The following is a 23266-nucleotide window of genomic DNA, read 5'->3' on the forward strand; positions in this document are numbered from 1 at the left end:
ACAACTTTATTGTTCACGTAGAGATGGAAACAAGCTGCAACTCTGAAGTAACACACAAAGGTTACGTCTCAAATCACACCCTATTCCTCCTGTAGTGCACTACATTTGATCAGAGCTCTATAAGAGGGAGGATAAAGCTCAGCAATTCAGCCTCGCTCTCCATCTGTAGAATGGTGCAAGCAGACGACCCAGTCACAGCTTCACCTTCATCTCACACTTAGCTCCCCCTGCTGGCCGAGGTGGAGGACGGACTCACAGGATGTACGCACAGGCACAGGTGTTTCTATCTGATGTGTGTTTAACTGACCTAGCGTCTAAGTGTGGATCTAATTGATGTAGACCAGGTATTCCCAAACTGGGGTACGCACAAAACCGTTGGGTTGAATTGTCAATAATATAAATGGAATTGACCCCAATTCTGGTATTTCCTATACACATGCTATGTATGTGTGGTCATTTCAGATGGCTACACATGGTTAATGCATTTATTGTTTCTTTGTCATTAGAATTCAGAAAACATTTATTACATGTTTTGTATTTTTGCTCTTTAAGCCGTTTACCATAAATCATGTCATGTCAGTCCCAAAGGTCTCTGTTTACCATAAATCATGTCAGTCCCAGAGGTCTCTCCCTCTAACCAAAGTTTCTTTGGGGGGCCTCCCGAGTGGCACAGCAGTAAGGCACTGCATCGCAGTGCTTAAGGCGGCACTACAGACCCAGGTTCGATCCCAGGCTGTGTTACAGCCGGCCGTGACCGGAAGACCAATGAGGCAGGACACAATTGGCCCAGCATCATCCGGGTTAGAGGGTTTGGCTGGCCGGGATTTCCTTGTCCCATCGTGCACTAGTGTCTCCCTGTGGCGGGCCGAGCGCCTGCAAGTTGACTTTGCCAGCAGGACAGTGTTTCCTCCGACACATTGGTTCGGTTGGCCTTCCGGGTTAAGCGAGCATTGTGGAGGACGCATGGCTCTCAACCTTCGCCTCACCAGAGTCTGTATGGAAGTTGCAGCGATGGGACAAGACCGTAACTACCAATTGGATATCACAAAAAATTGGGGAGGAAAATGGGTAAAAGTACAAAAAGATAAATAAAAAGTTATTTGGGGACATGCTTTGGATGTAATTATGAACTGGTGTTCAAATAAATTATGGACACAACGTAGAAAGCAAGTGGAATTCAGATTCATATAACCACCACAAATCTTGATATGGTTCAAATTATTTTATTGATTATGATTGCAAGCCCATATCTTGTTTCACATTTAATACAATGTCCACATGGTTACATTTAAGAGCGGTAAGAGAAGTTTGAATGATCAAACAGAAGAGGGTATTTTAGTCAAGAAGGCATGCTACATACCTATGGTAGGTAGGCAGCTTAACCTGAATATACAGAATGGATGCAGGTGTGAGGGTTTTACTCAAGTAAATAAACAATTGTCAAATAACCGCTACAATAATATAAGATGAACCGGCATGAAGGTTTATTTTAGAACATTTGGCACATACAGTGAGGCTGTGGTTCCAGGAGTGTACACACGGATGCATTGGTATAACTTTGGGCTGGAGGGAGTTCCTTATAGTCCAAGGGCCTGAAAATAACCGTATGTCCGCCATCCATTATCTCTGTTGGATGAAAAATGTCAGCAGCATCTCAGACCATTTACCAGAATTTGGCTGGTGGCTTGGACTCGTTTCAGGTGTGGAGTGGACAAGGAGAAGGGTAGGGAGTCGGTTCCCAGGCCAGGCTGGAGAGAGAAGGCACATTGCAAGGCCTGCTGGATTTTGGAATCTCTCGGCAGAGAATGAAAGACTCTTATCTGGCACCATGTTACCCGATGCTTTACTGCAGCCTTTCTTAAAGTATGGGTTGAGATCCACTTTGGATTGCTGATGCTACAGGTGCATTAGTATTCAGACCCCTTGACCATTTCAAAATTTTGTTACATTACAGCCTTATTCTAAAATGGATTAAATAGAAAATGTTTGTCAATCTACACACAACACCCTATAATGACAAAGCGAAAACAGTTTCAGAAATATTTGCAAATGTATTAAAAATACAAAACAGAAATACATGGTTTACATAAGTTTTCCGACCCTTTACTATGAGACTAAATTCAGCTCAGGTGCATTGTGTTTCCATTGATCACCCTTGAGATGTTTCTACAACTTGGAGTCATTCTGTGGTAAATTAAATTGATTGGACATGATTTGGAAAGGCACACACCTGTCTATTATGGTGGAAATTACAAGAGTATGTTATACTTTTATTGCATCAAATGGTTGTTTAATGCAACAGAATAGAGGGTTCTTATAACTCCATTGTGTCTGTGTGAACTGAAAGTGGGCCTCTGGGAGATAACACTGATAGGAGATTTACGATGTCTTTGGGTGATACCACATTCCAGAGCATGAGTTAATGTTTCTGTACTGGGGTACCAGGGGGAGATGGCTCCCGTATGGAGTTGGGGGCCAGACCCTGGTCTCTACACAATGAGAACTGTTTTTTTAGAGCAGATACTGTCTGCTGTGAATTATAAGTATCTTTCATACAAATCTTAACCTTGTGACACAATCCATACATCTGTTGTTTGTCATATAGACTGAAGAAGGATGGACTTTGCTATACAATGCTGTGGCTCAAACCATCTCGTTGAGTTCTCAGTGATCACCTCCAGGGGTTTACCGACCAGCTCCATTACTGCAGTAATTAAAGAATAAAGTTTGATTATTTTTAGGAAATCTAAAAGTCTCCTTTTGATTTCAATAATTCCACCACACTATATAAAAGGTCCCACAGTTGACAGTGCATGTCAGAGCAAAAACCAGGACATGAGGTCGAAGGAATTTTCTGGGGAAGGGTACCAAAACATTTCTGCAGCATTAAAAGGTCCCCAAGAACACATTGGCCTCCATCATTCTTACATGGAAGAAGTTTGGAACAACCCAGACTCTTCCTAGAGCTGGCCACCCAGGAGACTGAGCAATCAGGGAAGATGGGCCTTGGTCAGGGAGGTGATCAAGAACCCGATGGTCACTGACAGAGCTCCAGAGTTCCTCTGCGGAGATAGGAGAACCTTCCAGAAGGACAACCATCTCTGCAGCACTCCACCAATCAGGGCTTTATGGTAGAGTAGCCAGACAGAAGCCAGATGACAGCCCGCTTGGAGTTTGCCAAAAGGCACCTAAAGGACTCAGACCATGAGAAACAAGATTTAACTCTTCGTCCAGAATGTCAAGCATCACGTCTGGAGGAAACCTGGCACCATCCCTACAGTGAAGCATGGTGGTGGAAGCATCATGCTGTGGGGATGTTTTTCAGAGGCTGGGTCTGGGAGACTAGTCAGGATCGAGGGAAAGATGAACAGAGCAAAGTACAGAGAGATCCTTGATGAAGAGCGCTCTGGAGCGCTCAGGACCTCAGACTGGCGCGAAGGTTCACCTTCCAACAGGAAAATAACCCTAAGCACACAGCGAAGGCAACGCAGGAGTGGCTTCGGGACAAGTCTCTGAATGGCTTTGTGTGGCCCAGCCAGAGCCCAGACTTGAACCCAATTTAGCATCTCTGGAGACCTAAAATTAGCTGTAGAACAACACTCTCCATCCAACCTGACAGAGCTTGAGAGGATCTGCAGAGAAACCTTTTAGAGTCATACCCAAGAAGACTTGAGGCTGTAAATCGCTGCCAAAGGTGCTTCAACAAAGTACTAAAAAGGGTCTGAATACTTATGTAAATGAAACATTTTAGTTAATGTTTTTATAAATGTGCAAATATTAATAAAAACCTCTTTTTGCTTTGTCATTATGGGGCATTGTGTGTACATGAGGAAACAAATGTATTTAATCAATTTTAGAATAAGGCTGTAACGTAACAATATTTTGTAGTGGGGACAGTAACATTAGTAATCTCAAATGTAAACGTTTTTATACATTTTATTTGTAGGCTTAGCTCACATAATATCATTTAAAAGTTTGCATTAAGGTGTCTGTATAGAATAAATGTGGCAAATGTAGATGTTAATAAATGTATTTCAAATGTTTTTTTTAGGAACTCAGTCGGGGTCTCAACTTACTGTTGAAACTTAGTTAGAATAGTAGAATACACAAGGTGCTATTTAGAAATGTTGTTGTGCATCACCAGTTTTCTCGTTATGTCAGTCACTAAATTAGCCACGTCAGCTAACAGTTTTTTAGATTGGTAATTCAGTCTAGCCATCTAAACTTGTAGTAATCATGGCAAAATACCAACAGGCCATGTGGCCAAGGGCAGTGGTGTAAAGTACTGAAGTAAAAATACTTTAAAGCACTAAAGTAGGTTTTTTTGTGTCAAAAAAAAAAAAAAAAAAAGTAAGACTTTTACTTCACTACATTCCTATATACAAGAATGTACTTTTTACTCCATAGATTTTCACTGACACCCAAAAGTACTTACATTTCAAATGCTTAGCAAGGACAGGAAAATAGTCCAATTCACACACTTATCAAGAGAACATCCCTGGTCATCTCTTCTGCCCCTGATCTGGTATGACTCACTAAACACAAATACTTTGTTTGTAAATTATGTCTGAGTGTTGGAGTGTGCCCCTGGCTATCCATAAATTAAAAACCATCTGGTTTGCCTAATATAAGGAATTTGAAATGAGTTATACTTTAACTTTCGATACTAAGTATATTTTAGCCATTACAATCACGTTTGATACTTAAGTATATTTAAAACCAAATACTTTTACTCTATTTTACTGGGTGACTTTCACTTTTCTATTAACGTATCTTTACTTTTAATCAATTATGACAATTGGGTACTTTTTCCAACACTGTACAGGAGCACATTGATTTTGGTAACTACTCTCACTCAGATACCATATTAACATGATGTAAGCCATGTCAAAATGGGTAGAATTGCAGGAAACTAGCTGTAAAACTGCAGAAAAAAATGCTCTGCCCCATGGCAAAAAGTGTAGAATTGCAGAAACTTGCTTTAAAACATCCATTTTTTCTCCGCCATCAACGGGGGGGGCCACTAAAATGTTTTCTTAGGACCCCCAAAAAGGGGGCATGTTTTCATGAGCTTGGGTCCCAAGAAAACATCGACTTTCTCATTTGGTTCACAGGCTGAAAAGGTTTAATAACCCCTGCTTTACTGTGTACACACACACACACACACACACACACACAATGTTCACTTCTCAAACACACAAACAAGTCATGTACTTTTTCACAACTAGGAATGTATAGAATTCACTCAACATATTCAGAAAACAGCACTTAGGCCTAATCAACTGCAAAAAGGCTCCAACAACTATCACCTGAACACTTCACCACACAACCATTTCGCCGGTATGCTCACACGCAGAGAAACAAGTATAATATGAAGGCTGATAGTCATGGCACATCCGGGGGGTGAGGAGATCAAGAGGGGTTCAGCAACATCACATGACCTCACAGCAAGAGTTCTGCTTCCGCGCCTGGGGAGAACACACACACACAGTATGATTACACTGGCAATCTAATACTGTATGTCCTCTCATTAATTATTGTGTGTGTGTGTGTGTGTGTGTTTCCAATACGTTTCTCACCGTCTTGTAGAAGGCTTTAGACTGGTTCCCCAGGTGTTCAGACTTCTGGACTAGATCATCCAGCTTCTCTCCTCTCTCCAACAGACTTTCCATAGTGTTGTGCTGAGAGAGGAGATGAGGTGGAGAAGTCATTAAAAAGGGATAGATTGACAAATGTAACATGTTCACTACACCACGGGTAAACAACTTCTTGCTATTGACATGAAAATGGTGGATAGAAGTGGAAAACTTAGCTTGCAGAGCTGTGAGGCTGCTGTTTTTTCTTGGTGCCATGAATCTTTTGTTTGGGCATGTTTTTTCTTCTCACATTTATCCACACATTCATTCATGTTACAGAACCATTAGGCAAGCCTAGGACCCCTAGACTTAACAAGTACAGTGTTAACAGTCGGTTTCGTAGCAAGACTGCATCGTAACTTATTAGCTTGTGGGCGGTAGGTAGAGCGTTGGACCAGTAACCAAAAGGTTGCTAGATCTAATCCCCGATCGAATCCCCGAGCTGACAAGGTAAACATCTGTTGTTCTGCTGCTGAACAAGGCAGTTAACCCACTGTTCCTAGGCCGTCATTGTAAATAAGAATTTGTTCTTAACTTGACTTGCCTAGTTAAATAAAGGTGTCAAAAAACAATTTGGGGGCCAAATAACTGTAGTTTTGGTTGACATGATGGTTTTAGGTTGAAACCGCCGCCTAAGTTGAAGACAAAAAAGCGGTGTGCCACAATCGGAAACAGGAATGGGGTGGATAAGGCACACAGGATTGTGTGGTAATATGAACCTCTCAACTTTGAACTCAAAATGTCCAAACTACAGCCGTTGAATGTGTTTCTTACTGAACGACTAACAGTGGCTGCTTCTCAGATATCCCAGGCCGTGGAAAAAACGTTAGCAGAGAAATGTCCCATTCCAAATAGGAGAACAGATGTCTCCAGATGGTACTGGATTTGGTTTTCAAACCAGAGAATGTCACAGAGCAGGTTTGTATCAACTAGCTAGATATCACATAAATCAGATGATACATTTATAAAGTAATCTACCAAACCCTGTAAATTTAATCCGTTGAAGTTAAATTACAATTACAAAAATGGGTAATCCAAACTCAGTAAAGTAATCTGATTACTTTTAGATTACTTTCCCCTAAAGATACATTAGAAGAAGACAAAAATGAATATTACCTATTGACCGACATCTATTGCCGGATATGCACGACTCCAACTCGATCATCAAGTTTACTGATGGTTTACTTACCAACAATGACATCGAGACAACCTACAGGCCCTGGCGGAATGGTTCTGGGGAAATAACATCTTCTTCAACGTCAACAAAACTAACGATCTGATTGTGGACTATCAGAGAGAGCACGCCCCCTTCCACATTGATGGGGCCTCAGTAGAGGGTCAAAAGCTTCAAACTCCTTGGTGTGCACATCACCAACGAGTACAGGTACAGATAGACAGTACAGGTGCATCAAAGCTTGGACCGAGAAACTGAAAAACAGCTTTTATCTCCAGGCCATCAGACTGTTGAACAGCCATCACTAGCCAGCCACCGCCCGGTACTCTGCCCTGCACCTTAGACACTGCTGCCGCTCTATATGTACACTACTGATCAAACGTTTAGAACACCTACTCAATCAAGGGTTTTTCTTTATGTTTACTATTTTCTACATAATAGTGAAGATATAAAAATTATTAAATAACTCATATGGAATCATGTAGTAACCAAAAAAAAGTGTTAAATATTTTATTATTTTAGATTCTTCAAATAGCCACCATTTGCCTTGACAGCTTTCCTTGGCATTCTCTCAACCAGCTTCACCTGGAATGCTTTCCCAACAGTCTTGGAGGTCCCACATGTGCTGAGCACTTGCTCGCTGCTTTTCCTTCATTATACGGTCCGACTCATCCCAAACCATCTCAAGTTGGTTGAGGTTGGGGGATTGTGGAGGTCAGGTCATCTGATGCAGCACTCCATCACTCTACTTCTTGGTAAAATAGCCCTTACACAGCCTGAAGGTGTGTTGGGTCATTGTCCTGTTGAAAAACAAATGATAGTCCCACTAAGCCCAAAACCAGATGAGATGGCGTGTCGCTGTAGAATGCTGTGGTAGCCATGCTGGTTAAGTGTGCCTTGAATTCTAAATAAAATCACACAGTGTCCCCAGCAAATCACCCCCACACCATAAAACCTCCTTCTCCATGCTTTACGGTGGGAAATACACATGCGGAGATCATCCTTTCACCAACACCGTGGTTGGAACCAAAAATCTCCAATTTGGACTCCAGATCAAAGGACAAATTTCCACTGGTCTAATGTCCACTGCTTATGTTTCTCGGCCCAAGCAAGTCTTCTTCTTATTGGTGTCCTTTAGTAGTGATTTCTTTATAGCAATTCGACCATGAAGGCCTGATTCACAGTCTCATCTGAACAGTTGATGTTGAGATGTGTCTGTTACTTGAAAGCTGTGAAGCATTTATTTGGGCTGCAAATTCTGAGGCTGGTAACTCTAATGAGGGGCGGCAGGGTAGCCTAGTGGTTAGAGCGTTGGACTAGTAACCGGAAGTTAAGAATTTGTTCTTAACTGACTTGCCTAGTTAAATAAAGGTAAAAAAATAAATACAAATCTTCTGCAGCAGAGGTAACTCCAGGTCTTCCATTCCTGTGGTGGTACAGGTGAGAACCAGTTTCATCATAGCGCTTCATCAACTCTAATGGTTTTTGCGACTGCATTTGAAGAAACTTTCCAGATTGACTGACCTGTCTTAAATTAATGATGGACTATAATTTCTCTTTGCTTATTTCAGCTGTTCTTGCCATAATATGAACTTATCTTCTGTATACCCCCTACCATGTCACAACACAACTGATTGGCTCAAATGCATGAAGGAAAGAAATTCCACAAAATAACTTAAGGCACACCTGGTAATTGAAAAGCATTCCAGGTGACTACCTCATGAATCTGGTTGAGAGAATGTCAAGAGTGTGCAAAGCTGTCATCAAAGCAAAGGGTGGCTTTTTTAAGAATCTCAAATATATTTAGATTTGTTTAACACTTTTTCGGTTACTGCATGTGTGTTATTTCATAGTTGATGTCTTCACTATTATTTTACAATGTAGAAAATAGTACAAATAAAGAAAAACCCTTGAAAGAGTAGGTGTTCTAAATCTTTTGATCGGTAGTGTATATAGAGACATGGAACACTGGTCACTTTAACAATGTTTACATACTCTTTCATCCACCTTATATTTACAGTGCTTTGCCAAAGTATTCAGACAACTTGGATTTCTTCACATTTTATTGTGTTACAGTGGGGTTGAACTAGATTTCATTGTCATAATATTTTGTCAAAAATCTACACAAAATACTCTAAATGTGAAAGTAGAAGTATTGTTTTATATTTTTTAAGATAACTAAGCAGTGACCTTCTGCCTCTCTATGCAGTAAAACCAGACTACTCTGAACTGCAGAAGAGTGGACTTCTGCCAGGCAGCATAAACCGAAAGTTGTCCTGTTTGAAATCTCCTAGTTAAAGACATGCTGCTTCTCATTGTTGCAAGGCGTCTAAAAATATTTTTACTTCACTGCTTTATTTAACTTTTCATGTGCGAACCAAACACATAAAGCAAAATAAACATCTCTGTGGTGTGCGCGGGAAAGACCTGGAGTCCACAGTGAGTTTGATAGATCACCTGGAAACTCACACTAAAGCTGAAACTAAACATTTGTCATGTTAATGGCAAATGTTTCTCTCCTGATAGTAAACTGAAAGGACATATGGGGAAGAAATCATGTCAATGCAAATAATGTGTAAAGTGCTTGATCTTTAAGACACATGTGGCCAGACATATGATGATTCACACAAAGGAGAAGCCATATAATTGCAAAGATTGTGGGAATTGTTTCATCCAAGTCAGATCTGACCAGGCATGTGATGATTCACTAAGGGTTCAAACCATATACACTGAGTATACAAAATATTAAGGATGCCTGCTCTTTCCATGACATATACTGACCAGGTGATTCCAGGTGAAAGCTATGATCCCTTATTGAGGTAACCTGTTAAATCCACTTCAATCAGTGTAGATGAAGGGGAGAAAAACAGTTAAAGAAGGACATTTAACCCTTGCAACAACTGAAACATGGATTGTGTATGTGTGCCATTCAGAGGGTGAATGGGCAACACAAAATATGTAAGTGCCTTTGAACAGGGTATGGTAGCAGGTGCCAGGCGCGCTAGTTTGTGTCAAGAACTGCAATGCTGCTGGGTTTAACACATTCAACAGTTACATGTGTATCAAGAATGGTCCACCAACTAAACGACATCCAGCCAACTTGACACAACTGTGGGAAGCATTGGAGTCAACATGGGCCAGCATCCATGTGGAACACTTTCAACACCTTGTAGAGTCCATGCCACGACAAATTGAGGCTGTTCTGATGGCAAAAGGGGGGTGGCAACTCAATATTAGGAAGTTGTTCTACTCAGTGTAGGTGCCAAGAATGTGACAAATATTTATAACGTAAGGACATACTGACTAAAGGTGTCCACATTAGGTTTGGTTTGCTCCTAGCACAACTCGGCTAGGCGAAGCGAACATCTGTACCTCGCATACTCCCTTTAAAAGACCTTTTGTTGAAAAATGTGCAACAATATTACAGTTTGAGACATCGTGGCAACAAATAGCCAATATTCACTTCCTCAAAATAGTCTCAATTAATCTAAGATCAATCAACAAATCTGTAATATGTTTTGACCTTTCTGCAGAGGTCTTAATTGTGCGATTTGACAATTTACCAAGATGTTTGGTGCAGCATTTCACAAATGAAAAAAATATATAACCTTCTCCATTAAATGACAAAAAACCCATAATTGAAGAATCCTTACTGTTGACCAATCACCGAAGGTGTGTAGACTTCGACTAGCATCAAGGAAAAAAAAATAAAAAAAATCATACAATTAGGTGCAAACTATTTGGACTGGGAAGCATATGGTAAGCTTTAGCATATGATGATTCACATAGGAGAGAAACCATATGAGTGCAAGGATTGTGGGAAATGTTTAATCCAAAAGTCAGATCTGACACAGGGGAGAAGCCATGTCAGCGTAAAGAACGTGGCAAATGCATCAAAAATAATTCTGCTCTGATCAAGCATATCAATCAAATGTATTTAGAAAGCCCTTTTTACATCAGCAGATGTCACAAAGTGCTGATACAGAAGCGCAGCATAAAACCCAAAAGAGCAAGCAATTCAGATAAAGCACCTAGGAAGAAACTAGAGAGGAAGATCTGAGGGGTGGCCAGTTCTTTTCTGGCTTTGCCCGGTGGAGAATATAAGAGTACATGGCCATTAAAGCCAGATCATTGTTCAAACTTTCATAGATGACCAGCAGCGTCAAATAATAATCACAGTGGTTATAGAGGATGCAACAGGTCAGCACCTCAGGAGTAAATGTAAGTTGGCTTTCAGAGTTTGAGACAGCAAGAGCAGCAGAGAGAATCAGAGGAAGGCCCTAAAAATTGTCAAAGACTCCAGTCACCCTAGTCATAGACTGTTCTCTCTGCTACCACACGGCAAGCGGTACCGGAGCGCCAAGTCTAGGTCCAAGAGGCTTCTAAACAGCATCCACCCCAAAGCCATAAGAACCCTGAACAGCTAATCAATTGGCTACCCAGACTATTTGCATTGCCCCCCCCCCCCCTACTGTCATTTACTGCTGTTCTTTAATTATTTGTAATTTTTTTTTTGGTGTTTCTTAAAAGTGCATTGTTGGTTAAGGTCTTAAGTAAGCATTTCACTGTAAGGTCTACACCTGTTGTATTCGGCGCACGTGACAAATAACATTTCATTTGATTCATAAACATGTCGAGAATGTGGGAAATGCTTCTACCGTGAGGATCACCTGAAAGCTCATATGATTACTCACACTCGGAAGAAATCATATCAACGTAAAAATATGTCAAATGCTTCATCACTAAGACACAGCTGAACAGACATGAGGATTCACACGAGAGAAACGAGAAACAACAAACATGCAACGATTGTGGGAAATGTTTCAACCAAGAGTCAAATCTGAAAAGGCAACTGAGAAAGCATATTTCTCACACAGGGGAGAAACGTCTGGAAAATGTAGTAGCACCGCAGCAAACTTAAAACAGCACCAGCAGAGAAACCTTAAGGGTCCAACACCTGTAGCAGATGCTCGAGTATGATTTACTTAAAAATCAGTACTCTTCATAAGAGAGAAGAACTCGGCAGTTCCCTTGGAGTAAAATATGTTCCAACCAGTAGATTCCAACTAACATCTGAGTCACATTTAGAAGGGTGCAACACAATTCTATGTGCACCAACAGTGCAAACAGAAATGTCATATTTAGAGCAGACAGGATTTCTTACTCTAGATAATAGATTAGCATGTCTGTTCTATTCAATATATTTCTATCCGGATGTGTCATAACCTTTATCCCAGTTACTGGGTCAGGTAGGATGACATAGCCCTCATGTGACTGCTCTTGTTCAAATAAGATATAATGAATGAATCAATGCATTTGGTAAACATTGAAGACTATTGCTGTTGGCAAAGAGTTGCTTTGACGAAGACTGAAACATTGGCAGATTAAATCCAATATTTATTTGCAAGTGCTGTGTGTGGAGTTCTCTTACATCAAAGTACTTTTGGATATCTCTTTGGATACTACCTATGGATGTAGATATGCGAGCACATTTCAAAAAGACTCCATGGACATTTATTGTAGAATCATGACACATTTCAGTCACTCAACTCTGTCATCACAGCTGTTCTGTCTGTAGAAAGGCTCCTTATTTGTTTCAGAAAATGTTCTTACACTTTAATTAAAATGAATGTTACATTTTGTTATTACACACACACGAGAACTTAACTCACCAGAATTATTTTGGTTTCGTCCAGCTCAGCTTGTACTTTACTCATTGCGTCCGCCTCCCGAGGATTCTACAGGCAAATAAACAGGGTTAAGTTAACGCATAAACAAAACCCCACATTGCAACACTTGTTGTTATAAGAAGTCCATCTATGGAACTCACTTCCAGATCAGCTCAATCGTGTGCAACATATTGATGTATTCTAATGCAAATCAAAATGTAAATAAATCAATTGTGATTAACCTGTGAGAGGGAGTGTGTGTGTGTTACCTGGTACTTGGCGAGGTAGCTGTCCAGGGCAGTATAGTGGACAGTGTCAGGAGAACCAGAGGGCCAGTCTATACTGCTCACCTGTCTGGAAAATTCCTCCAGCACCTGAAAGAAAGAGAGGGGAGGAGAGAGTAGTCAGGACTGAGGACTCATCCGAAGCAGGATACATGCATCAATCAAACCTCAATCAAGTTTCAAAATTGAATTTCAAAAAGACAGATGGTAAATCCTCAGAGGCAGTAATATTTTATGACTAACAATCCGTGACTAATGACCCTAACATAGGAAATGCTGAAACTCATCTAGTTCTCCGACTCCGCACAGTAAGTGGGTTTGAATGTAAGGCAGATCACAAGAATTGTTCAATATGGTCAAACGTAACATATCTGCCAATTAATTTTCAGCAGTATTGCCCCGGTCTGTCTGTTTGGTGTGCGCGTTTGTCTATCACTCCTTATGTAGCCAGTTAGCGATGCTAGTAATGACAACAGTCTTGTGGGTAGACAGAAAGACTTTCCACAAAAACCTTCTCGAATTAAATGTTAACTATAAAGTAGGCTTAGCTGACAAGATTATTTGTAACAATTTGGTGGCCGTTGTTTTGCATATTCTGCCATGACAAGCTGCAGCAGTAATTCAATCAGTAACACCACTAAACGACACATTCCACTCTAAATGCGCAATTAAACGGGAAATACACTCTTGTTTTTCTGACTCAAAATTGGTCTTCTAATGTGATTTAAGCATTGACAAGGACTCAGAACATCCATTTACATTGTTTCTGTATGAATAATTGTAATATTGAGAGAAAAAAACTGGAGAAAACCCCCAGAGGAAAACTGAATTCTTGAAAATACATAATATAATTTTATGGAACCCCTTCGTCCCATTGTTTTACAAGGTATATTGATATAAAACATCTCTTGTACACTAAGGACCCGGGGAAGAGTTTTAGGGTAGAGGAGAATAGAAAATGTGCCTATTTAAAAGTTGAAAAAATATAAAATATGGAGTAGCTTGTGACATTCTTTTAAAAGTAGCTCTCATGCTAGAAAAAGCTGGAGTCCCCTGCTCTAGAGGGATACTCTCCTACCTTATCCAGTAGGGTGAAGCACACTCTAGAGGGATACTCTCCGTCAGCAATCACCACCGCACCCAGGGAGTCGTTCCTTACATACACGTGACACAGGTACTCTGAGAGGGAACACACACACATTCAGTCTCTGAGACACATATGGGAGCTAACGTGGAGTTAGTAAATGTGGGTGGTATTGTGTGCGGTGTGTATATGTAAGAGAGAGAGCTGCCTAGGTGTGTATGTCGTCCTCACACTAACCTTGTTCTTTGACAGAGGCTCGGCTCCCTATAGACGAGCGTTGAACTATGAGGTCACTGGTGAATGTCATGAACTCCTGAACACTGAGACACAACCACACACAAATAATGAAGCAAGTCTCAATTAATACTCATGTAGCAATCGGAAAACCTGGGCAACACTGCAGATCAGACAGAGATAAGTAGGTACCTGACACCACTAATTTTTAAAAGAAACAGGTGACATGTCATAATTGAAACATGGTGTGGCCAACCCTTCTCCAAGAGAGCTTGTGGGTGTGCATTACTAATAGTGCCAGCCCTACACGAACACACTTCCTGATTCAGCTAATCAAGGAGCAGCTGATTAGTAGAATTGTGTATTTATATTACTGGGGATGGAACAAAGTCCTACGGGAGGTTAGGATAGCTCTACTCCACAAAAGGAGGGTAAGCCTGCCATAAACGATAGGGCTGGTTTCCCAAAACACTGACTAATCACATTCCTAGAGGTTTAATGGAAATTCTTTAATTTAAAGTATTTTTTTAGTCCAGGACTATGCTTAATCGGTGTCCAGGGAAACTGGCCCACAGAAAGATAGACAAAGAGCCAATCCTACCTGGACTTCTGGAAGAAGCTGAAGGATGACAGGTCGAAGGCAGCTTTCAGTAGGTTAGACTTGGTGGTCCCTTTATACAGCACACTCAGACTGAAAAGCTTCATGGTGGTGGTGTGAATAACCTCTGTCTTCTAACGCAGGCAGCCTGCAACGATGAGATCAAGTCCGGTGTCACTTTCAGCTCCACGCCGCTGATGTCATGCTAATTATCCACACTGATGTGTGACATTATCTCTCTCACGCACATAGTGTGTAGCTTATTAGTTACTCAAACTTGGTGATTAACTATACAACATGATCTGAATTAAGTTATTGGGCATACTGGTAGCAGTATTAGGCACCGTTTTTGCTGTAGTACAATAACCAAAACAACGTTATCTGTAACTAGCGGTTAACATTAGCAACTAGATAACTTTAGCGAACTAGCTAGCGTCTGAAAGCTACAGGGCACAACTGTCACTATCAAATCAACTTCCAACATTTCAGCAAATCAACAGGTTGCTGCTAATGACAGTTTAACCGATTAAAGACTGCGACAGACTTGAAACATAGCTAGCTAGTAAGATAAAGTAGTTTTACCTTGTTCTCTCCTCGACACAAACTTGATCCACCAGAAATTACCGGCTATAGTATGAGTAGGCTAGCTTAACGTTAACTAATTAACGTTAGCTTTCAGTACAATTTTAACAAGTTTAAAATACATACAAATTTATTTTGAATATATTTTCACTAGCTTGTTTAGTTAAGCAATTGTGGTATTAACTATAACCAGAGATATTGCTAGCAAAAAAACTCTCCTTTTCCAAACTACACAGGATGTTGACTACGTCATTAGCGGAAACCGTCCATCCTCAGAGATATCCCGGTTTACAGAATGCCAAAAGTTGAGCGGGAGAAAGGTACCTACCCCTTCCACTATCACTCACTAGCAGCTGTTACAAATCCTCCTTCCAATAACTTAAAGAAATATACTGTTATTATTGACTTCGTTATAAACACTATTATTTGTACCGCAATACTTAGGGTAATATGTCATCAAAATGAATATTTAGTTGTGGTTGTGGTCCTATTTCTCTGTAGGTGAATCATATAAACAACAAAGATATACTTTTTTGAACACTTTTAATGTAATAATACAAACACACCGCAGTTTCCATAGATATTAGTAATCATATCTAACCAAACATAAGAATCCACGTTGAGGCAAAGCATGACTTCAGCGTGTGTCAAATAACCTATTTATACTCTTTTATTATGAAACATTTGAAGCACCCTATATCTACGTCTCAGAATAGGCTTGCATAAGTAAATAATATGAAAAACATGCTGTTAACTCCCTGCTCTGCAGAGAGAGAATGTAGACTATTCTCTGATCTATGTGTGAGCATTACAAAAATATATCAGAATACAGACCATCATGAGACATAAAGCACAGAGAAAGTATTATTTTTAAAAAGCGTTTTTTTAAATGCTATATTTTCTTTCAGCTCTGCAATGAATTAAATATGTTTTCAATTTCACACAATTTGAATAATGCGTTTATGATTGTGTTTTTAAAAACTGTCATTTGTTACTTTAGCAATTTAATTAATTTCACCTTAGTAATCTTCGAACTTGTACTCAAAGGTGTAGTCCTGTGTGGGCTCTGACTCCTGGATCTCTGTGAAGACCTCGGCGGGTATGGGCTCTGTGTACGAACTCTCCACAGGGAACCACGAGTCATACCAGGAAGTAGTGCTCTCTGTCTCCAGCTCCGCCGTCGTTGTGGGGGCCGCCGTGGTGGTCGTCGTGGCAACGGGCGTGGTGGTGGAGAAGTTATACCTGAGTCTCTGCTGGTGCATCTTGCGCAGGCGCATCACCCGTAACCGCCGGAGACGCTCTGCATTATGGGAGTTGGCCGATATCCCGCCAGTGGCGCCCGTCTTTGTTGTGTCTACGCTGCCAACTGACCCGCCGCTGATGTCACTTCCTACCCGGGGGGGTGCTTTGGTAACAAGCCGTATGGGCCTCTTGCCGTGGAGGACCATAATCTGCTTAATTCGGTCCCAGTTGGACTTGGCCAGGGTGAAGCTACAGGGGGTGGCTCCTGAGTCGTAGCCCACAATGCACAGCCGGGTCTGGAGCGTGTGGCCGTCGACGCGAGCCGTCACACGGTACTCCCCGGGGTTCAACAACCGCCAGTAGTCACCAGCCGCAGCTATAGGTTGGGGGTGAGAGAGAAGAAGAGGGAGAGAGGGAGGGAGGAAGAGGGTGTGAGAAAGGGAGGGAGCAGAAAGAGAGAGAAAGTGGATCAGAGATGTCATTTGGTGTTATACAGTGCATTCGGAAAGTAATCAGACCCCTTGACTTTTTCCCCCCATTTTGTCACGTTACAGCCTTGTTCTAAAATTGATTAAATTGTTTTCCCCCCCTCATCAATCTACACACAATACCCCATAATGACAAGCAAAAACAGGTATTTAGAAAGTTTTCCAAATAAAATAAAAAATAAAAATACATTTACATAAGTATTCAGATCTTTTACTCAGTACTTTGTTGAAGCAGCTTTGGCAGGGATTATAGCCTTGAGTCTTCTTGGGTATGATGCTACAAGTTTGGCACACCTGTATTTGGGGACATTCTCCCATCTTCTCAAGCTTTGTCAGATTGGATGGGGAGCATCGCTGCACAGCTATTTTCAGGTATCTCCAGAAATGTTAGATTGGGTTCAAGTTTGGGTGTGAATGCAGGTTTACCAGTCTTGACATCGTGCTTGACGCCGTCCACAGAAATGGTGGCGTTGGCCAAGGGTTTACCCTCCATGTCCCTCACTATGCCCTTTATCCCACGATGCACCTAGCACAGGAAACAGCACCTATATAAGGGCTCAATGCTCAGATGACATCACTGGATGCAAAATAATCAAGTATTTACCCATCAGCAACATACAGTACAGTTTCCAGTAAAGACACATTAAATACATTAAAAAACAAGTATGAGAATGGTTTAAAAACTGTGTATTCTCACCTGTTCTATGAAGGACAGTAGTGCCTCCCGGTTGTTCTCCCATTCCAGAGGCAGCTCACTCTCATGAGGAAACTTGTCACAGCCCAGGAAGACAGACAGCTCAAAGCAGTTAGTGTGCAGGTAGCTGAAGTCATTCATACCTGGGAATTTACAGCGTGGCGGGGAGGGAAGAATACATGACATTGGGTTAATTAGGAGCTCTCTCACCAGATTTTTCTGTACTTTTCACTTCCGCCCTCATTCTCTCTTTGTCATACTCTCTCCTTTCATTTTTTTCTCGCCATCTCTCTCCCTCTTCCCCTGACTCTCCCTCTTCCCTTTCCCTCATTACCACTATTCACATCTCTCCCCCTCCCCATAGAGACTCACTTCCCACCACAGGTTTCCAACTGGCCCTGTTGATGATGCCCTGTCCCCCAGAGATGTCGTCTGTGTGGCAGGAGCCCCGCTGGGTCTCCGTCATGGTCAGGTGGCTGTGGGCGTACGACATGGCCAGCCAGCGGAACATGGTGTCGTCAGACGTCTCTCGTAGCGCGTCCCCATTCTGACGCTGCATCCGGGCCCACGTTTCCTCATTCATCTCATGGTTCACACCGGGTCTCAACTCACGCCGAGACCCCAAAGTCTGTTGGAAGACAGAGGAATAAGACATATGTTCATGTTATAGAAGAGACCAGGGCTGGGCCTGAAATGAAACACTATTCTCTTGGCTCCCAGTGCAAATATAATTCATTGGGTACATCTGAAATTCCCTACATAGAAATTCACTAAATAGTGGACTACTTTTGGACACCAGTGTTCAGGGCCGGACTACAGCATTTGGGGCCCCAGGGCAGTTGTAAGAACATTTCCTGTAATTGTACACTTTTTGCAATGAGGCAGGGAATTGTTTTTAATGTTTCTTAATGTTTCATAGCTCATCTTATGCTTTTGTTCACATTTTGCCATTATGCTGAGAGAACACTTTGCTACCCCAACCCCATGATTTGGGATTGGGGGCACCCTGGAAGTCAGGGCCTCGGGGCATGTGCTCTGAATGCTTGTTCATCCTATTCCAGTCAGAACAGAACCCACCCCTGTAGCCTTTGGAGGTCGCTGCATGTCAAACGGGTACGCCACCACTTTCTCTCCACCCTGTAAATTGGCTCCCAACACAAATGGGGTCCGCTCCATCCAGTTAATAATGGCTTTGGTTTCCATGGCAACCTACAGAGAGAGAGTGGGAGAGAAATGTAGATCTAACACCAGAAATACAATCTGTAGTATAATTGGAAAATTAACAATACAAAATAAATAAATATTAAAAAACAACATCTGTAGCCCTAACACCCACCGAGCCATTGAGGAAGTTCTCTGGGAGTGGGATGTGGTGATTAGGTACAATGCGTGGGACCCAGCCTCTGTCCTCTGCCCCCCATAGAACACTGTTGAGGTCCGGGAAGTTCTGGAAGATATCGTATCCCTCCTCAGTCCAGTGGCCCAGACCCCAATTCCCCATCTCAGAGCCCTGGAGACGAGAGAGGAGGCTAGAAAATAATAAAGAAAGGATCTCTATTGGAGAGATTAAGAGCAGGGAGTTTGACGGGTGTGAAAATACGGATGTTTTAAGGACAGTATGTAATGTAACATTGGTTCCAGTTTCATCAACTTAAACATATACTGTATATTCCTTGTTGGAGCATCTTTCTGGAATGAGCCCAGGTCCCTCACCATCTCGTAGGCCAGTTCGTAGGCGTCTGGGTTGAGTGAGGGAACCAGGTGTATTCTCACTCCCTCCACCAGGCGGCGCACTCTGGGGTTGTTCTCATTATACTCCTTACACATGAACTGCATCAGCAGGAGGAGCAGCTCCCGCCCCAGTGCCTCGTTACCATGGAGACCCGCCGTGTAACGGAACTCCGGCTCACCTGTTGAGGAAGATGACATCCTGTGATGGTGTTTTGTGATCACTTAGTATGTGTGTGTGTTCCTTTGCTGTATGGCTCAACTATCACACACACAAACAAACAAACACACACACACACCTGTCTGGTGTTCCCGGGGTTGTCAGAGATCTCCATGGCATACATCTTCAGGCCTGCAGAGCTCTTCCCAATGTTATAGATCCTAGTGATGTTAGGACACTCCTCATTTATCACCTTCATCATCTGACATGGAGAGAGGGAGGGAGGGAGGGGAGTGAGGTGGGAAGAGGTGTGATGGAGGGAGAATGGGAGCAGGAGAGGAGGGAGATAGTGAGAGAGGAGTAAGGGAGGAGAGGAGAGGGATGAGGAAGAGATGAAGGACAGTATCAATCTCACCCGTCACACTCTCATTAAACACTCACCTGTCTCATGTCCTTATAGTTGTGGTGTCTGAAGTCAAGGTTGTCTGTGGGGTTGACCTCATTCTCACTACGGAAGCTGCCTGTGGGAAGGGGTGAGCAGACATTGGAAGCATATGGCTGAATACACATGAGAGCGATCATTCATTGGATGATCCCATTCATTCATGGGATGTTGAGGATGGTGATGGTAACGGGGATGTTGAGGACGGAGAGGGTAACGGGGATGTTGAGGACGGGGAAGGTAACGGGGATGTTGAGGACGGGGATGGTTGAGGATGGGGATGGTAACGGGGATGTTCAGGACGGGGATGGTTGAGGATGGGGATGGTAACGGGGATGTTCAGGACGGGATGGTTGAGGACGGGGATGGTAACGGGGATGTTCAGGACGGGGATGGTTGAGGATGGGGATGGTAACGGGGATGTTGAGGACGGAGAGGGTAACGGGGATGTTGAGGACGGGGATGGTAACGGGGATGTTCAGGACGGGGATGGTTGAGGATGGGGATGGTAACGGGGATGTTCAGGACGGGATGGTTGAGGACGGGGATGGTAACGGGGATGTTCAGGACGGGGATGGTTGAGGATGGGGATGGTAACGGGGATGTTCAGGACGGGGATGGTTGAGGATGGGGATGGTAACGGGGATGTTCAGGACGGGGATGGTTGAGGATGGGGATGATAACGGGGATGTTCAGGACGGGATGGTTGAGGATGGGGATGGTAACGGGGATGTTGAGGACGGGCATGATAACGGGGATGTTGAGGACGGGGACGGTAACGAGGATGTTGAGGACGGGGACGGTAACGGGGATGTTGAGGATGGGGAGGGTAACGGGGATGTTGAGGACGGGGATGGTAACGGGGATGTTGAGGACGGGGATGGTAACGGGGATGTTGAGGACGGGGATGGTAATGGGGATGTTCAGGACGGTGATGCTAACGGGGATGTTGAGGATGGTGATGGTAACGGGGATGTTGAGGACGGGGATGGTAACGGGGATGTTGAGGACGGGGATAATAACGGGGATGTTGAGGACGGGGATGTTTGAGGATGGGGATGGTAACGGGGATGTTGAGGACGGGGATGGTAACGGGGATGTTGAGGACGGGAATGTTGAGGACGGGGATGATAACGGGGATGTTGAGGACGGGGATGGTTGAGGATGGGGATGGTAATGGGGATGTTGAGGACGGGGATGGTAACGGGGATGTTGAGGACGGGGATGTTAAGGACGGGGATGATAACGGGGATGTTGAGGATGGGGATGGTAACGGGGATGTTGAGGACAGGGATGGTAACGGGGATGTTGAGGATGGGGATGGTAACGGGGATGTTCAGGACGGGATGGTTGAGGACGGGGATGGTAACGGGGATGTTCAGGACGGGGATGGTTGAGGATGGGGATGGTAACGGGGATGTTCAGGACGGGGATGGTTGAGGATGGGGATGGTAACGGGGATGTTCAGGACGGGGATGGTTGAGGATGGGGATGATAACGGGGATGTTCAGGACGGGATGGTTGAGGATGGGGATGGTAACGGGGATGTTGAGGACGGGCATGATAACGGGGATGTTGAGGACGGGGACGGTAACGAGGATGTTGAGGACGGGGACGGTAACGGGGATGTTGAGGATGGGGAGGGTAACGGGGATGTTGAGGACGGGGATGGTAACGGGGATGTTGAGGACGGGGATGGTAACGGGGATGTTGAGGACGGGGATGGTAACGGGGATGTTCAGGACGGTGATGCTAACGGGGATGTTGAGGATGGTGATGGTAACGGGGATGTTGAGGACGGGGATGGTAACGGGGATGTTGAGGACGGGGATAATAACGGGGATGTTGAGGACGGGGATGTTTGAGGATGGGGATGGTAACGGGGATGTTGAGGACGGGGATGGTAACGGGGATGTTGAGGACGGGAATGTTGAGGACGGGGATGATAACGGGGATGTTGAGGACGGGGATGGTTGAGGATGGGGATGGTAATGGGGATGTTGAGGACGGGGATGGTAACGGGGATGTTGAGGACGGGGATGTTAAGGACGGGGATGATAACGGGGATGTTGAGGATGGGGATGGTAACGGGGATGTTGAGGACAGGGATGGTAACGGGGATGTTGAGGACGGGGATGGTTGAGGATGGGGATGTTGAGTACGGGGATGTTGAGGACGGGGTTGTTGAGGACGGGGATGGTAACGGGGATGTGGAGGACGGGGATGTTGAGGATGGGATGGTAACGGGGATGTTGAGGACGGGGATGGTTGAGGACGGGGATGTTGAGGACGGGGATGTTGAGGACGGGGTTGTTGAGGACGGGGATGGTAACGGGGATGTTGAGGACGGGGATGGTTGAGGACGGGGATGGTAACGGGGATGTTGAGGACGGGGATGTTGAGGACGGGGATGATAACGGGGATGTTGAGGACGGGGATGGTAACGGGGATGTGGAGGACGGGCTTGGTAACGGGGATGTTGAAGACGGGGATGGTAACGGGGATGTTGAGGACGGTGATGGTAATGGGGATGTTGAGGACGGGGATGGTAACGGGGATGTTGAGGACGGGGATGTTGAGGATGGGGATGGTAACGGGGATGTTGAGGATGGGGATGGTAACGGGGATGTTGAGGACGGGGATGGTAACGGGGATGTTGAGGACGGGGATGGTAACGGGGATGTTGAGGACGGGATGGTAACGGGGATGTTGAGGACGGGATGGTAACGGGGATGTTGAGGACGGGATGGTAACGGGGATGTTGAGGACGGGGATGGTAACGGGGATGTTGAGGACGGGGATGGTAACGGGGATGTTGAGGACGGGGATGGTAACGGGGATGTGGAGGACGGGGATGGTAACGGGGATGTGGAGGACGGGGATGGTAACGGGGATGTGGAGGACGGGGATGGTAACGGGGATGTGGAGGACGGGATGGTAACGGGGATGTGGAGGACGGGGATGGTAACGGGGATGTTGAGGACGGGGATGGTAACGGGAATGTTGAGGACGGGATGGTAACGGGAATGTTGAGGACGGGGATGGTAACGGGTATGTTGAGGACGGGGATGGTAACGGGGATGTTGAGGACGGTGATGGTAACGGGGATGTGGAGGACGGTGATGGTAACGGGGATGTGGAGGACGGTGATGGTAACGGGGATGTGGAGGACGGGGATGGTAACGGGAATGTTGAGGACGGGGATGGTAACGGGAATGTTGAGGACGGGGATGGTAACGGGAATGTTGAGG

The 23266-nt window shown here is 44.0% G+C and overlaps 2 protein-coding genes across 2 annotated transcripts; both read right to left on the minus strand.

Moving 5' to 3' along the window:
* Positions 1-1207: 1207 nt before the first annotated feature.
* LOC135518148 (synaptobrevin homolog YKT6-like) lies at positions 1208-15534 on the minus strand. The gene is made up of 8 exons (XM_064943067.1): positions 15262-15534; positions 14683-14827; positions 14085-14167; positions 13842-13942; positions 12749-12853; positions 12483-12548; positions 5580-5681; positions 1208-5468 (listed from the first exon to the last, which is right to left on the minus strand). The coding sequence occupies exons 2-8, from the start codon at positions 14784-14786 to the stop codon at positions 5433-5435; spliced, it is 597 nt and encodes a 198-aa protein (XP_064799139.1). The 5' UTR covers positions 14787-14827; positions 15262-15534; the 3' UTR covers positions 1208-5432.
* Positions 15535-15802: 268 nt separating this feature from the next.
* On the minus strand, positions 15803-20143 carry LOC135517050 (adipocyte enhancer-binding protein 1-like). The gene is made up of 9 exons (XM_064941074.1): positions 20015-20143; positions 19711-19835; positions 19399-19615; positions 19022-19195; positions 18763-18894; positions 18058-18313; positions 17689-17828; positions 17418-17517; positions 15803-16879 (listed from the first exon to the last, which is right to left on the minus strand). The coding sequence occupies exons 1-9, from the start codon at positions 20141-20143 to the stop codon at positions 16281-16283; spliced, it is 1872 nt and encodes a 623-aa protein (XP_064797146.1). The 3' UTR covers positions 15803-16280.
* Between the last annotated feature and the right edge of the window lie 3123 nt (positions 20144-23266).

Source organism: Oncorhynchus masou, chromosome 28, assembly GCF_036934945.1.
Source record: "Oncorhynchus masou masou isolate Uvic2021 chromosome 28, UVic_Omas_1.1, whole genome shotgun sequence".
NCBI lineage: Eukaryota > Metazoa > Chordata > Actinopteri > Salmoniformes > Salmonidae > Oncorhynchus > Oncorhynchus masou.

Bases quoted from the DNA above. Each gene is read 5' to 3' on its own strand.
- LOC135518148 (XM_064943067.1), bottom strand. From the start codon at position 14,786: ATGAAGCTTTTCAGTCTGAGTGTGCTGTATAAAGGGACCACCAAGTCT. The intron at 13,943-14,084 runs GTTAGTGTGAGG...GTTCCCTCTCAG, and splicing joins AGCCTCTGTCAAAGAACAAG to AGTACCTGTGTCACGTGTAT. The intron at 5,469-5,579 runs GTGAGAAACGTA...TGTTCTCCCCAG, and splicing joins CTAAAGCCTTCTACAAGACG to GCGCGGAAGCAGAACTCTTG.
- LOC135517050 (XM_064941074.1), bottom strand. From the start codon at position 20,143: ATGTGTATTCAGCCATATGCTTCCAATGTCTGCTCACCCCTTCCCACA. The intron at 19,616-19,710 runs GTGTGTGTGTGT...ACACCATCACAG, and splicing joins CCCGGGAACACCAGACAGGT to GATGTCATCTTCCTCAACAG. The intron at 16,880-17,417 runs GTAAACCTGCAT...CCCAACCTATAG, and splicing joins CAAGCACGATGTCAAGACTG to CTGCGGCTGGTGACTACTGG.